At 39.8% G+C, this 17243-nt stretch overlaps 1 protein-coding gene across 1 annotated transcript; it reads right to left on the reverse strand.

Moving 5' to 3' along the window:
• Window positions 1–2473: 2473 nt before the first annotated feature.
• arsk (arylsulfatase family, member K) lies at window positions 2474–17218 on the reverse strand. The gene is made up of 8 exons (XM_041237573.1): window positions 16583–17218; window positions 15875–16004; window positions 13528–13687; window positions 12729–13011; window positions 12044–12215; window positions 10911–11135; window positions 9854–10069; window positions 2474–3315 (listed from the first exon to the last, which is right to left on the reverse strand). Exons 1-8 carry the CDS (start codon window positions 16724–16726, stop codon window positions 3041–3043), a joined length of 1605 nt encoding a protein of 534 aa, XP_041093507.1. The 5' UTR covers window positions 16727–17218; the 3' UTR covers window positions 2474–3040.
• Window positions 17219–17243: the final 25 nt, after the last annotated feature.

The raw sequence follows: 17243 nt of genomic DNA on the forward strand, positions 1-17243 counted from the left end.
ACAGAAAAATAGCCTTGCCCTTATCTGTTTGTAAGCAGAGCGGTCCTTGATATGGAAGGTTCTTTTTGGCAGTCAAAGTGAGATTTACAGTTACAGTCTGCAGTTTTGAATCCAAGGTCTTTCTATGATAAGAAAACCTGGCAGTTGACAAACAAAGGCTTTCTGACTCTTGTTCTACATGCAGCCACTCAATTACCTAACCACGGAATGCCCTGCCACATCAACCTTTATTTTTTTGTACACATTCTGCTTTAAATATGTAGTACCTGTTTCTAGTAAACATCTACTGTGTATTGACAACTTGATTCACTGTAGCTGTGCTCTACACAGGGCTGCCTCTTAATACTATACAGACACTGGCTGATCTCAGAATCGTTGCTAACATATACAAAGGCACAGTATAATGACACAAAGAAAAGACAATGCAAGACCCATGCCAGAACAAAGCTACTCTGGTAAATAGGCTTCACCCAAGTCAAAGGGAAATAAAGTCTGTAAAAAAACAGAAAAATAACAAGGAATTTGATTTGGCAGAAGCCATTAGTGAGTGAGGACTCATATTTTATCAGGGGTTTCTCTCACAGAACTATTTTTTAAACATTCCAGAGGAACTCAAGAAATTAAACTTAACATGTATTTTTTCCCTACAACTAACTGAGCTCATGAACTGTGTTATTTTTAGTTGCTATACACTATTGGTAGTTCATTTAAACACTATTTGATAGGACATGATATTTAGGGGCTGATGTAAGGATAGGCCTAATGCAAACACTTGCAGCCGGGGGATTATTTTGTACTACGGCCTATGTAAGCTTAAGAGCAATGCAAATTAATGAGATTAATAACATGCACAAATAATGAGCCGCAATGAGCGATACTTATGAATCAGGCTATTTAGCGGCCACACTTACAGCCCAGAGGTGAGGCGAGTTAGGAGTACGGAGAGCAGTAGGCGCTGCAGGAGATTTGTGGAGCACAAAAATCAAACCAAACAAACCAAAAAATAAATAAAAATGTCGGAGGATGGCAAAGTCCTCTTCATGCGCAGAAAAGTTTTCTGAGGAGGAGCTGAAAGTCCTTACAGCTGATTTTGGCTGCATATTGGCATCGCAAATCCCTTTGCAGGTATCCCTTACATCAGCCCCTTCGTGCTCTTTACAACTGAAATATTACATATAAAATCCCCCCACAGTCAGCATTAGCAAGGTGCCTACTATCGAAGGACCTGTGACTATCATTGTATGCCCACATTGCACATGTCTCGCTTACAGCTTATTCAGAACACTGCTGCTAGAATTCTGACCAAAACCACAAAAAATGAACATATTACTCCTGTTTCTACCTCTTTGCACTGACTCCCTGTGCAGTTTAGAATTGATTTTAAGATTTTGTTTTTAATTTATAAGACCCTGAATGGATTAGCACCCAGTTACTTACAGGAATTATTCACCCTGTATACCCAAAACACACTCTGAGATCACAGGATGCAGGGCTGCTGGTTATTCACCCTGTATACCCAAACCACACTCTGAGATCACAGGATGCAGGGCTGCTGGTTATTCACCCCACACTCTGAGACACTCTGAGATCACAGGATGCAGGGCTGCTGGTTATTCACCCTGTATACCCAAACCACACTCTGAGATCACAGGATGCAGGGCTGCTGGTTATTCACCCTGTATCTTCCAAACCACACTCTGAGATCACAGGATGCAGGGCTGCTGGTTATTCACCCTGTATACCCAAACCACACTCTGAGATCACAGGATGCAGGGCTGCTGGTTATTCACCCTGTATACCCAAACCACACTCTGAGATCACAGGATGCAGGGCTGCTGGTTATTCATCCTCTATACCCAAACTACACTCTGAGATCACAGGATGCAGGGCTGCTTGTTATTCATCCTCTATACCCAAACTACACTCTGAGATCACAGGATGCAGGGCTGCTGGTTATTCACCCTGTATACCCAAACCACACTCTGAGATCACAGGATGCAGGGCTGCTGGTTATTCACCCTGTATACCCAAACTACACTCTGAGATCACAGGATGCAGGGCTGCTGGTTATTCCAGAGTGAATAAAAGTAACACAGGAAGAAGGGCTTTTTCTTTTAAAGCTCCTAAATTGTGGAATGCTCTGCAGCCTTCTGTCATCGAAGCTGGCACGCCTACTGTTATAAGAGTAAGTCAAGATTGAAAATGTATTTCTATAAAACATCTTTTCTATTTTAGTGTTCCTATTTTACAATCTAAACTACATTTTGTTTTTTTTCCTTTTTAAAAATTCAAATTTTATTACATTTTTGTTTTAAATTATTGAATCCATCTGTCCTTTAATCCATCCCTGGCGCCATGCAATCTGATTTCACCACAATTAATGGGACTCACAGGAATAGTAATTCTACCATGATGTAGGTGACACAAAAGCTTGAAAATAATACTATATTATTTTGAAGTGAAACTCCAAAAATGTAATAACAGAAAGAGCAACATGTTTTATTTACTGTGAACAATCAATGGTCAGGTACACTGTAATATTCATTTAGTTGTGTGTGAAGTAGTTTTTAAAAACTTTAAAAAGAGAATTTCAAACTAGACTGCAATTTGTACAGTTACTGAGTTTGGTACAAACTTCTGAAGTAAATCTGCAGAAGAGCGTTTATAAGTACATCTGTGAAAAGGAAGTAGGTCACACCAACCTTTAGACCATCAGATTCGTTTTCAAGGAAATACGTTAAGAGGAAGTAAGTTGTGCCCCCATCTTTAGCACAGTACTGAAGATATGCCATGATGATAGCATCTGAGTGAGGTAATGGCAGTAGATGACATCAGTAGAATTAAAACCACAAACAAATTACAAAAGGAGTAAAGAGGTGTCTTAAATCCACTCTCAACACCACTTCTAGCAAACGAATACTGGTGGAAAGACAGCATTGCTAGTTTGGTTTTAAGATCAAATGAATGACCCTAAGGGCATCTACAGTACATCCCTTTGTAAGTCCTGCCTATAAACTACTATAAAGCATTTCCAAAAGCTCTATAAGTCTCCTTGAAGCCATTTTTCAATTGCATTCTCATAGTTTTTTGGATCTTTCTGCCAATCTGTGTGCCATCGAAGATTAGCTATGACATCCGTGTAGTTGTTTCCCAGGCTCTTTCTCCAGGAGATGAACTGTTGCTTGTTGTACTGGTGGACGGCCTTGGACACTGCAGGGTAGTTCACAATGGAGCGGAGCAGCTTGTCCAGGCCTGCTGTGATCGAAGGAAGCTTTGCTGCCACATTGTGCAGCTCCTCCTGGTCAACAGACAGATCTGTGTAAAAGTAAAAGATCTGTTAGAAATCAGCAGAGCTACACGTGGCTGAATTTTCCTATTTCTACACTTTACACTTTCTCAAAGAAACTATTACTGAAAGTTAAACTAGATAATATATGTGCTAATGAGTGATGCTGTGGTATGGACGGGAGAGGGGGGGAGCAGGTGTGGTATGTTACAACATAACCATTTCATACAGCAGAATATAATCAAACACATTGGAAAAACCAAGGCAAAGGAGGCTGCCATATTAGAGCTGTATAGTACAGTCACAAAGGGGATATGTTCAGTATTCTGAACTGCCTGCAATCCTCTGTCAGCCACTACAGTAAGCCCAAGTGCCCCGGTGCAGTAATGAAACATCTTTCTTACCCCAACGATAAAATCAAAATAACTGTTCACTTGGGTAAGGTTTTAAGCACACAACTTCTTTAAAGCACTATCACTTTCTGGTAATGTAACAGTCAGTCAGTCCATTCCATACAAATTGGTTACCTTGGTGTCAGAAGCCACAAATAACCTAGAGATCTAATCAGACACTTGACAGATCTGACAGCAGCTTCCAGCCGTTCACTTGGCATGGCTCCTAGGGCTACGTTCACACCGTCAGTGGCAGGCATACCAATTACTCTGAACCCTTTCCTACGCACTGTCTCACTTTCAGCCTGGGTGATTGGTTTAACTGTGTCCCACAAAGACTACTCAATTTATCTATTTTATGAGATTGTTAACAAATGGCTTATGCGACATACCCCTTATCTGTGCATTTTGTAAAGTTACTGGGAACTTGGGTGAAGCTGAGTTGATAGACTTGAAGGGAAGTTCATTTGTTTTGATCTTTTATCATTTTTACGTCACATGGTACATCCCAATGGAAGGAATAGATAACTGCAAAACAGAAGGATTGAACATTTTCCAGCCAGAATAACTTTGAGTGTATACGTGAGTGCACATGCACGTATGTGCCTTTCTGAGTATAGATGTGTGCACATGTATGTATGTGCCTTTGAGTGTATAGTTAGTGCACATGTATTTATGTGCCTTTCTGAGTGTATAGGTAGATCAGATGATTTCTGCACTAATACATTTTGATAATGTACTGTATTAAACCGCATGGATTATCAAAACAGAGATTAACGGGAGTCTACTGTATTACTGAATGGTTACAAAACAGCATGACCGAGAAACAATATGCAAACTGGTTTTATATCATAAACCAGCTGGGTAATAAAAATGTACATATTTCTCAGTTTTCACTTTGACATATGAAAGAGGATCTTAGGGGCACCACAGTGCATCCCTCTTACAATAAGACTATACGAACACGTAAAGTGTAATGTGTATATTGTAACTCGTTAAGGTTCCACACTCCTAGATTCTGACACTCTCTATAACTTGTGCTAAAGAACGTTACTTGTAAGTGTAACATATGCAGGTATGTACACCTCCACCTTACTAAAATACTTGCCTAGTTTCCACCTACAGTCCAGACTGGTCACAAAGGAGCGATACCCAATAGAGAATACACCACACAGAAAAGCAGATTCTCAGCTTTTTCACTGTTTCAGAAACAAATCACTTCGCTGAACAAAGCTCTGTCAGCCTTGGACTACTGATGTTAATCAGCATATATTCTTAACAATTCCATTTTCAAGCATTGTTCTTTGGAAGCTGTTTGTTTTTTATTTGTGAGTCATTCTTCATTGACATATCAAGGAGATGTGTTCAGTTAAGCTGATGGCTGCTACTAGTTTACGTCTTCTTGTATCTGATGTGGAGCTGAGGGCCGGATTCATCAGAAGGCAAAGCGTCCCCTTCAAAGGCTCCTTTGCTGCCTCTGCTAAACCACGTCAGCTTGCTACTGGCTGAAGGTTATCTTTTCATCTGCAGCCCTCCAGACGGACATCAAATGACTTTTCATGAAAAAGACGAACTACTGTAGCTGGAAAACACCCTGAACCCTGGACAATTACATCTTTTCCAAATCAGACATTTAAAATGCTACAGCCAGCAAATATTTCCTATAAATCATCACAGCCCAGGAATATGCAAAACACTAATTCATGTATTGTTTTAACATGCACAAGGGATCCTTGTATGTAATGTCTACATGTGTGCAGTATACTAATGTTATAATATACACAGGGTTTATACTGAATATACACTCAGTTTTCAGGCTTTATTTTTTATCACATGATGCCATTTAAACTTTTTTGAGCCGATTCTGTTTCCTAATTGAACTCAGAAAAAGATGCTAAATACTGAATGATGTCACTTGTTTTTACCTTCATATCTTTACTGAGCCTGATCCTGTTTTGCTTAATTTTTATTTCAAACAGATGTGATAAATTATGTTAATTGCTCATCGCTGATCCTAATTGCATTTCATTCTTGCAGTCGTCTAGTTTATCATTGTGATTTTTTATTTTCACTTGTTTCACAGAGCTGTCCTGGCAGATTCTTTTCAGCATAAAATACCCAGTCTGGAGTGTACTCTGACAACAAGTCCATCTTTTAAAACCTCCTTGATTTGTAGCAAAGAAAAAAAATGATCTTAAATTAGGATGCAGAGACAGCTTACCAACTACTAATTCACATTTAAAGGGAGGTAGAGATTTGGAAAATAAAAACTGAAAGGTTCAAGCCCTAAATATACACTATGGTGTTTTTTTGACAAGTAGAATAATAGAGTACGTCACAAAAGGGATGCAACACAGATGCACCGCCCAGCTTTTACACACTCACATATAATCAGAAGAGAACCTGCAGATGCACCGCCCAGCTTTTACACACTCACATACAATCAGAAGAGAACCTGCAGATGCACCGCCCAGCTTTTACACACTCACATACAATCAGAAGAGAACCTGCAGATGCACCGCCCAGCTTTTACACACTCACATATAATCAGAAGAGAACCTGCAGATGCACCGCCCAGCTTTTACACACTCACATACAATCAGAAGAGAACCTGCAGATGCACCGCCCAGCTTTTACACACTCACATACAATCAGAAGAGAACCTGCAGATGCACCGCCCAGCTTTTACACACTCACATACAATCAGAAGAGAACCTGCAGATGCACCGCCCAGCTTTTACACACTCACATACAATCAGAAGAGAACCTGCAGATGCACCGCCCAGCTTTTACACACTCACATATAATCAGAAGAGAACCTGCAGATGCACCGCCCAGCTTTTACACACTCACATACAATCAGAAGAGAACCTGCAGATGCACCGCCCAGCTTTTACACACTCACATACAATCAGAAGAGAACCTGCAGATGCACCGCCCAGCTTTTACACACTCACATACAATCAGAAGAGAACCTGCAGATGCACCGCCCAGCTTTTACACACTCACATACAATCAGAAGAGAACCTGCAGATGCACCGCCCAGCTTTTACACACTCACATACAATCAGAAGAGAACCTGCAGATGCACCGCCCAGCTTTTACACACTCACATACAATCAGAAGAGAACCTGCAGATGCACCGCCCAGCTTTTACACACTCACATACAATCAGAAGAGAACCTGCAGATGCACCGCCCAGCTTTTACACACTCACATACAATCAGAAGAGAACCTGCAGATGCACCGCCCAGCTTTTACACACTCACATACAATCTTTAGGCTCTACTTAAGAGGTTCAGGACTGTAAAGCAGGCACTGGGTGTTTAGGCTAGGAAGGAGGTACAATCACAATGCTGTGCCAATGGGATTGTCTTGTGCACATCAACCCTGTATCAATATCACATGGTGACATCTCCTTTGTGTCCATCAATGCACCAATGTTTATCATGTTAAAGGCTTAAAAATGACAACCAACTGTCAGTTGATTATAAAATATTACTAAACTGTGATCACATAACTTGTGTGTGTTTCATGTGGCATATTAATATTCGCTGCATTGAAGCTCCACAGCCCAATCCATTTATAATATTTTATACCCATCAATTAGTTTGCTTTTTCACTGAAGTGTTTGGACCTAATTGCAATCCTCACACTGTGCTCCTATCATTGTGTGTAATTGAGGGCAAAGAAACAGTGGTGGGTAATTAGGTACTTCTCTTTTCTGCTGAGTAATTATACTTCTCCAGTTGGCCTTCTAACAAAGAGAGCAAGTCCCATTACCGCTAAACAGATACTATTCTCCTTTTAGCACCGCCTCGCTCAAAAACATGTGAAGAAAAGACTTTGTCAAATTAGCAAGCTAAAAAATTGTCAAAAGATACATGCAAGCCATGCAATTACAAACACAGACACAAACGCACACATATCCAGAGAACCACGAGTGCTAGATACTGCTGGTTCATTCTTACATGGTTACACTGCTGGGCTGTTCTTACATGGTTACACTGCTGGGCTGTTCTTACATGGTTACACTGCTGGGCTGTTCTTACATGGTTACACTGCTGGCTGTTCTTACATGGTTACACTGCTGGCTGTTCTTACATGGTTACACTGCTGGCTGTTCTTACATGGTTACACTGCTGGCTGTTCTTACATGGTTACACTGCTGGCTGTTCTTACATGGTTACACTGCTGGGCTGTTCTTACATGGTTACACTGCTGGCTCGTTCTTACATGGTTACACTGCTGGGCTGTTCTTACATGGTTACACTGCTGGCTGTTCTTACATGGTTACACTGCTGGGCTGTTCTTACATGGTTACACTGCTGGGCTGTTCTTACATGGTTACACTGCTGGCTGTTCTTACATGGTTACACTGCTGGCTGTTCTTACATGGTTACACTGCTGGCTGTTCTTACATGGTTACACTGCTGGCTGTTCTTACATGGTTACACTGCTGGCTGTTCTTACATGGTTACACTGCTGGGCTGTTCTTACATGGTTACACTGCTGGCTGTTCTTACATGGTTACACTGCTGGGCTGTTCTTACATGGTTACACTGCTGGCTGTTCTTACATGGTTACACTGCTGGCTGTTCTTACATGGTTACACTGCTGGCTGTTCTTACATGGTTACACTGCTGGCTGTTCTTACATGGTTACACTGCTGGGCTGTTCTTACATGGTTACACTGCTGGCTGTTTTTACATGGTTACACTGCTGGTTCGTTCGTTCTTTTAGAGACATTATTATCTTCAGAGGATGGGGGCAGTCCAGTGACAAGTGCACGTGACTGACAGTGTCCTTGATGCCCATTTCATTTCATATTCAAGTGGTACTAAATTCTAAAAACGGGTGTTTCTACTACATTTTTCCTGAATTACATAACTAAAGACTTGATGAAACTGCACACTCTGTGTCTTGTTATACAGTTGACAAATTTAGAAGTACTAAAATAAACTTTGTCAAATTCACTGACAAACATTTTGACAAAAAGCCTCTCTCAGTGTCTTCAACATCTGATAAAACTGTTTTGCACGACTGTTTCCCACCCACGAAAACACACTTTTGACATAAGAAGAGGCTGTGTGCATTAATTTGAAACATCTGTTTTCATAAAATACAGTTGAGGTTATAAATTCTGACCCTGGTGATGACTCATTCTTGTGAGTGTTACCAGTGGGAGGGGTGGAGGCAAGCCTGCTAACCTGGGTCCTTACTCACACCAATGCTTGCTGCCCAAATAAACATGGTTACATAAACAGCAACGCTTAGTCAGTGACTGAAAAATGTAATGCATACAATTATAATACTAATACGGCTTACTTTGATCACATTTAAACGTCTCCCTCCTTCATGTTCAACTTTCTACAAAATCGTTAAAAATTCTATCAGCCAAAAAGGAGAAGCCACGCATGCAAGTTCTTATTTAAACACCAAGCAGACAATCATTAAAATGTTTAACAGTCATTAAAATGTGCATTGTGCAGACTGCCTTTCAATGTATTTAAGCTAATCTTCAGTTGTACTCGCCATCTGTGAAACATTAGATAGCCGTAGTCAAAGTTTAATGAATGCATTAGAGAGAGAGCAGCAATTCATTTACAATACTCTGATACACTATCTAGTGTACTGACTAAATTGCCTTTATGCCACTTAAAAATATATCTGTTTTGGTTCACTGTGTTCCAGTTTTTGAAATGTTTGCAGAAATCAGACCTGCATTAACTTTCATTTGTTATGTACTGTAACCACTTGTCTTTTGCTCTTTACTGAATGTATTTTCCAAGAGCAAACCATGTCCTGTATGTTCCAGGTTTTAGCAATGTGTTTCCGCACATACTGTTCTATTTGCTATCTGACGTCACACATTAAAAAATATTTACAGGAAAACACATAAACATTTACTGGAAAACACTCTTACAATTTACTATCAACATGAGTGAACCAAATTGGTGAATTTCTCAAATATCCAGGGTGCACTGCACTAAAAGAAACATAATAAATTTAAATCACCAACCTTTTTTTTTTTTTTTTTTTTTTTTAAATCGAGTTTCTTTTAGCATTTCTAAATTGTACCACTAGTTAGTGTTTTACAGCTACAAACAGAAACTTCCATTGCTAAGAGTCTGGTAGAGTGTAGCTTTAAAAACAGTAAGCCCAGCTGACTTACCAAAGAGCTGAGGAGGCGCAGAAGAGCCGTCAGCGTAGGCAATGTACTTCCACTGGCCCCTTCTCAGCATGTAGGTGGAGGCGTTCACATCACAGCCGTGGTATTCACTGAGCACCCAGTCGGGGAGCGGGTCTGCCTGGGGCGAATCATTGAGGGACAGCAGAGGTAACAGGGAGTGCCCGCTTACCCTGCTGGGGAGGGAGGTACCAGCCATATCTACACAAGAAGCAGGGCTTAAGAGTCAAATTAGGGACTCACACCACACAAAGCGTCGCTGTGTAAAATGGCACAGCATTTAATAGCTTAAAATCTCGCAGTGTCTACTTCCGGCTTTTTTATTAGGAGTAGTTATGATAATTAAAAATAGCAGAAGCTTGGATAAACAGGATTGCATTATTATATACTTCTTTATCACACCACTTGCTAAAACTACATTCAGGGGTACTGTGCAGAACTGGAATACACTTGAATCTACAAGGCCTGACAGTAACTATGCTGAGCATAGTAGTGCGAAGCCCCATCTGAAGCCTCTTATTTAGACTGCGTTAGTTCTTCTGCAGCTAGAAGCATGCGGGTCCAAATGTCACGTCCACATGGTAACAGGGCAACAGAGCGCAGGGTTCAGAAAACAGGGAGGACTCTTCAGCAATTGTATTTTAGAGTGAGATTTTGTGTGACAATGAAAAATATGCATGTCTTGTGGTATGTACAAAATGTGCTTTGTGGTTGCAGGATATTTTGAAGTTAACATTTCAGAAATTCTGTAGCGGGGCTTGCCGCCAAACACCCTGGAAGCGTCTCTCTCGCTTCACTTGCTCACGACTGCACTATGGGCCACTCCTGCCATGAGCCGCTCGCTCCCTTAATGCACCACGGGGTACAGACTTTCATCTGTGAAATGTCTGGAGGGTTTGCGTGAGCCAATGGAAATGCACTGCAGTACATTCTGAATAGATTATAGATTATCTAATTCCACAAATTCTAAAACACCGTATCTATACCTTGACATTACAAATACTGTTCTAAATTGTGGCAGTGGGCTCATACCAGTACTTACCAAGCAGTGTAGGGTACACATCCACCAGTGAGATGAGATGTGCAATCTGCTGCATTGTCTTCACCTTGGGGCCCATGAGAAGGAAAGGCACGTGAGAGCTTCCTTCATACATGCTCATCTTGTAAAACTGACGGTGCTCCATGGCGAGCTCTCCGTGGTCTGATGTAAAAATGACAAACGTGTTCTTGAGAACTTTGGCGTCACGAAGAGCCGATAGAATTTCCCCTAGGAAAAAGAAACATGAAAAAAATAATTAATTTACACAATACAATGAGCAGCTGCCGCTAGGGTACCAGCGGTGGCAGTGTGATAAAGAGTTAATAAGAATGAATTCTGGTTCTGGAGATCAGTCAATGAACTTTTATTCAGTATATGTGTTATTTATATAATTTGTGGTGGACATACATACTATGACCAAAAGTTAAAGCAATGAAATACCAAAAAGATGAGATGCAAACGTAGGACACTGTTCTACTTTAGGGACAGATAACATACCAGGTTAAAGAACTCTGTCCACATGCATTCATGTAGACCAGGGGTCTCCAACCCTGGTCCTGGAGAGCTACCGTGGCTGCTGGTTTTCGTTTCAACCACTCTCTCAGTTATTTAATTGAACCAATGATTGGCTTAATTAGTCCAGATTAACAGGTGTTCCAGATCTTTAGCCATTGATGACGTAAAAACACCCAGAAAACCCGCTGGATATTTGGGGTACCACAGCACTTGAGAGACAGACTGTTCATTAAAACCTCTTACATATTTTTAAAGGAGACAATTTTCTAGTCCTCACCCCCAGTTCTACTGCTTTCCTTGGGTACCATTCTACTTGTGAGATGTCTTGCTCATTAAAATATTTAGCATATCTTTAGAGGAGATGATTTTCTATTTAGGAGATGCCAGGGTATTTAGTAAGTATAGGAAAATGGGCACTGTTCCTTGTCTTGCTGTAAATCATTTCCATAATTTATGCATGTGCTCTAAATCAACAGTAAGTACAGATTATGAGTTTTTATGAAAGTACAATGAATGGTTTAATGATCATACCTAGGTGTCATTAGTTAAACAAGTAAGGTGTTCGTGTCATGTTAAAAAAATAAATAAATAAAATACAATAATACAATTGACTTGCTTACCAAGCATTGCATCTGCCTCTGCACACATTGCATAATAAAAGGCCCTGATGTCTTTGATCTCCTCCTGTGTGAAATGCCAGCTACAGTTCTTGGTGTAGGTGGAGTAATAGTCCACTTGATGCATCTCATTGAATGGCAACCATTTAGGAACAGTAATGAGTTGGCGAGATACCTGTAATTATCAACAGTGCAATCAATGATTGGCTTTAGCTACTGGTCTTGTTTAAGGACTTGTAATTAAATGCTTTTTGTTTTGATGATTCACTTATCTCTTAAACTTTCCACTAAACTACTGATGTTTGCTTTTTACAACTTCTGCTTCTTTTTCTTTCCTTCTCCTCCACAGAGCACCAATCTAGAGGGTTTATCTTAACTGAAAACCATTTTAAATTGATAAAGTGGATCAATTAAATGACAAATAAGGTGCTTCGAAATGTCATGATGAATCAAGAAATGTACAGACTTGACTAATACAATGTACGCCACTACATCAAGGGTTATTAAAAAACTCCATTTCACTTCACAGTGTCCCAAAATTTGTCTGAGGCTGCCTGCTTTTTTAATTAAAACTGTATCCTTGTATTGTGCAAAAGTGAATCGAACAGCAAATCTTAAATATATCAGCCCACACCACACAATGAAAGTAGAGCAGTTACAGAATATAAGGGAAGTTCAGCATCGTTACCTTTTTAAGCCAATATGGAGATGTTTGAAAAGTTGAAGCTCCTTTGTTTTCCCCCATGGCCGGTGTCGGGTATGGATGTGGGAGGTTCAGACCCAGATAGAGAGCAAAGGGCTGGGAGAGTGTTGCAGCAGTGCTCCGTATCCACTGGGCGGCGCTGTCTGTCTCGTTCCAGTCCTCCTCCATCACTTTCACCGTGGATGCGTTGCCCGTCAGGTTAGCCACAGGTCGGCCCTCCTGCCGCAGCAGAAAATCCACATCCCGGGTCCAGGCTTCCACGCGGTTACTGAGTTACAACGAGAAAGGGCTTTTTAAAGTGACTGTAGACTCTGCATTGACTACCCCTACTATTCAAACAATCTCAATGATGTGTGACAAACACATGTTGATCACGCGATTGTGAGTGAAGGACAAACACGTGTTTTCAATGCATGTTGATGGAGCATTTATTTAGGTACAGTGAACAGGGTATAAAACAGATTGCCAGAGAGTAAGTGTGAGGGGAAGTTTTATCCCATTGGGTTAGGAAAGGGTAAAAAAAAGAGTTTGGAATAAGACTCCCATTAAATAGCAGTTTTTTTAATTATATCATTAAAATCAATTATTATAATTTTTTTTATTTAAAAGCTGAGGCTCGTATTGGTCTTCAAAAGGGCAGCATGTGGAACGTACCAGTACAACCCTTGCCTTCTCGTGTTTTATTGCTTACATAAACATATACTATATCCCATATGTTTAATATAACCCAAAATGCTTACATTACTGCTGCAAACTGTACAATGGTGGCTGGTGTTTTTCCTACCTGAGCGAGTGGTCCCCTGATTTATAGTCCACCTTTCCTAATTTCTGTATGTAATAACCATCCCTCTGCAGAAGGTCCATCCATGTTGTATAGTTCTCATCCAGGCATTTGTAATTGTTCCAAGACTCTGTTAAATGAACAAACTTGCCGCTCCACATGGCTGGGAAAAAAAGGTACAACAAAACTTCTTATACGTATTTTTTTTATTCTTAGAGCTTTATTCAAACTATTGTTACATGCCTGGAATCAGCTATCCTGAAGAACATCCTAAGCAAGTTTTGTAACGATTTGAAAAGCATACAGCATATGCCAAACTGTAAAGTGTAACATATGAATGTACAATTTGAGCAACTTAGTAACATGCCAGTCAAGTTGCTATAGACCAGGGTTGGGGTAAATTACCTTTTTTCAATTCCAATTCCATTTCCAACTTCTTTTTAAAATGAATTCCCAATTCCAATTCACATTCCCTCGTAATCAACTCCAGTTCCAAGTTCAAGTCCTTCATAGGAATTCATTGAAGGCCTTGGAATGGAAATTGGAATTGGAATGGATTAAAAATGAATGGAAATTGGAATTAGGAATTTATTTTAAAAATGAATTGGAATTGAAAAAAGGAGAATTAACCCCAACTTTGCTACAGATAACATGTAACGGGTTTGAATGGGGGGGGGGGGGGGGGTTAATGAAAACAAAAGTTTAAATGTAAGTGCCGGAGATGTGCTGACAGACAGCATCAGAACCATTTGAAATGCAGTGAATGTATGGAGTTATAAGATGTTCAAATGTTTATTGCATGCAGCTAGTAATGCTGAATGTCTAGAAGCAATGCTTTTGATCTGGAAACAAAACAGCTTGCATTTAATTTATGCAAAAGTACACTTGTTGAAAAATTATATAAACCAAACACTCACAGGCCCTTGTGTACTCTAGTACTGTTCATTTTTGTTTGCATTATTGCACTTGAACAATCCGCCTACATTAGCATTGTATTGAATAAATACTGTACAGTGCATGATTCATTTGATAGATGCACAGTGAAGGGTATATATTAATATATTATTTTTTTCCACTTTCTTAAAAGAAAAAGGAATTAACAGAAAAAGTACTCCTTGAACTCAAAGGGTCTCCGATTTGTTTGGTTAGTTTGGGGAATGGACTGGGAGCAGCAGGCTGTGTTCCCTGCCGCTGCTCTGTGACAGCTCTGCTTGGGTGCAGGTTTTTTATTTATTTTAATCTGTTGTTTTTTTTGGTTATTTAATAATGCAGCCATGCTGAACTGCAGTCTTCCGCTTCTGCATTTGTTATTCCTGCCGCTGGCCAGCCTTGACCACAACACTACCCTCCCACAACCACCAATAGAGAAGTTTTTTAAATTACGTGCAAAGGCAATAAGGAATTGTAGTAGAGCAATAAAACATGCATGTCACTGACTTTCATCCCTCATCAGTATGATAAAAAAAGGTGATCAATATGATCTATAGCCACAGTAGTAAGTTTGACTTTCAGGCTGGTACCCCTAGAAACTTCTGACACTCTTAAGCACAGCTAAATGATGTTCTTTTCAAGTTTCACCCCCATTGGATAAACTGTGGTTTAGACATATTAAAAAATGTAAGCGTGACCTTCAGACGGTTGGACAGATATGCACACAGCCTTCGTACACCCCAGATTTGCTCTAAAGAAAGTCCTAAGCAAGTGCCATGACAATTGGACAAGCTACTGTAGTAACAGCATTATTAAATAATACACAGGAAGAGAGCTGAGTACAGACAAATACCTGTGGTTACGACACATTTACTAACTTGTGCTGCTAATCTGAACTAAAGAAGGTCCAGAGGAAGTTTTCTGACAATTGTTGTGACATACTTTTTCAACGACGAGGGATACTAACTCTAAAGATATAAAACCAGCAAGAAGAAAGTTACTTACTGGAAGGGCAATGCTAATTTTGAGTAGTCTTTTGTACCATTAAAAAACAATCTCTGATTATTTTACCTAGTCTTTGCTTCAAAATTGGGGCCCAGAGTGTGTTTGATTAAGGGCAACACAGACAAGCCAATTTATGTTAAATGCAACACAAACTGTGTTGTTTTAATAGATGTTTAACACCAAATGTGTGTTTTCCTTAAATCAGCAATACTCTGTGTTCATTTAACATTTGTGGTTCTTGTCTATTAAAATCAACGGTGTTCTTATTTCTGTTAACCTTGAAATTAGGATCAACCCCAGTGATGTCAACTGGACTGGTCCCTTACAGGTGGCCTGTGGGTAAACATTCCACAAGGGTTTAAAATGGAACAACCCCATTACCCAACACAGCATGCCTGTCAGTGATTTGGTTTACCTGCTCTTGAAGGGCAGCAGATAGGGGAGTTAGTATAAGCGTTGACAAAGACAGCCCCATGTTCTCTCATGTAGTTGGTAAAGGGGAGCTGCACAGTTAGGTTCCCAGGGCCAAATGTCAGCCTGCCATCCTGTAAGGACAACAGGAGGACCACATTTCATATTAGTTATAGTTCTGATACATTTTTTTAAAAACAATTCTCTGTAGGGTAAACATAAAACAATTCCCTTTACAACAAGAAGTACACTTCCCTTTAAAATAAGAAGTACAGACAGATTCAGATTTTTGTTTTGTTTCCATTTAGTAGTAGGGTTTTGAACTGTCCCTGTTTTTTCCAGGATTGTCCCGGTTTTGAGGAAGGTATCCCTCAGTATTCCATCCCAAACACTAAATGCCAGCACCATAAATTCAACACACGTTTGCTAAAGCAGGGTACACTATTAGTGCAACAAATACACAGAATGAATGGATTGTTAATACTATACTCGTAATATTTTTATCAGCGTTTCCTATTGGATGAACATAGGATTTCTAAAGATAGTTTAAACTTTTACCCCCTCGTTTGGCGGTCTGGTTTTTTGTACTTATAAAAGCTTTACTGACATTTGTACTCTTGGTCAGTCCTGTTTTCTAGAAAACATGTTACCCGTGTGTAATTCCGGATTACTTCATTGAGCATTACTGAAACTCCAGCATTACGGTACTTACAAATGAATCTGTCATAACAATCACGATGTTAGGTCTTCTGGTAGCGTTGGTTGCTGAAGTTCCTGTATTTTCATTCTGATAACGTGTTGGAGCTTGAAGAGTCGAGTTAAGTATTAGTAAAAGAATGAATAATGTACAGGCCATTGCTCAAAAGATCTGCTTGCAGAGAACCCGTGTTATAGTTCTCGGTGCTTTCTTTCACAAAAACAACTTTGAGTTCTTCACGTCTGACGACATCGAATTTCATCATTGGAAGGCACTGTAAATTAATGTGTTTGCAATTTTAACCGCATCCTTTCATACAGAAAAAGAGAAGTTTTACAATTCCTTTTTGTCCCAGTTTACTGGAATGTAAACAAACATCTTTATCAAAAGAAACATGTATTTATTTAATTACCCTGACCATAACAAAGCCTATATCATACGGTATGCTTGGACTTTAGATAAAAAGTTATATTTTAACTAGTTTAAGTCGAAGGCCGCTTGTTACTTGCGATATTATATTAATTTAATCATAATCAAGCTACATGCTTGATTATGCACAGCGTTTGTTCTCTGTTTAATTCAAGTGTATTTGTAACCATAGCCCATAACCAATATAATATAATAGTGTCAACATACAATAAAAACATAAAGCGCCTCTGAAATGTGTACTGTTGCT

The sequence above is a fragment of the Polyodon spathula genome, chromosome 2 (genome assembly GCF_017654505.1).
Source record: "Polyodon spathula isolate WHYD16114869_AA chromosome 2, ASM1765450v1, whole genome shotgun sequence".
Taxonomy (NCBI): domain Eukaryota; kingdom Metazoa; phylum Chordata; class Actinopteri; order Acipenseriformes; family Polyodontidae; genus Polyodon; species Polyodon spathula.

Bases quoted from the DNA above. Each gene is read 5' to 3' on its own strand.
- arsk (XM_041237573.1), bottom strand. From the start codon at position 16,726: ATGGCCTGTACATTATTCATTCTTTTACTAATACTTAACTCGACTCTT. The intron at 12,216-12,728 runs GTAACGATGCTG...TGATAATTACAG, and splicing joins CTCCATATTGGCTTAAAAAG to GTATCTCGCCAACTCATTAC. The intron at 3,316-9,853 runs GTAAGTCAGCTG...ACTTTTACACAG, and splicing joins TGCGCCTCCTCAGCTCTTTG to ATCTGTCTGTTGACCAGGAG.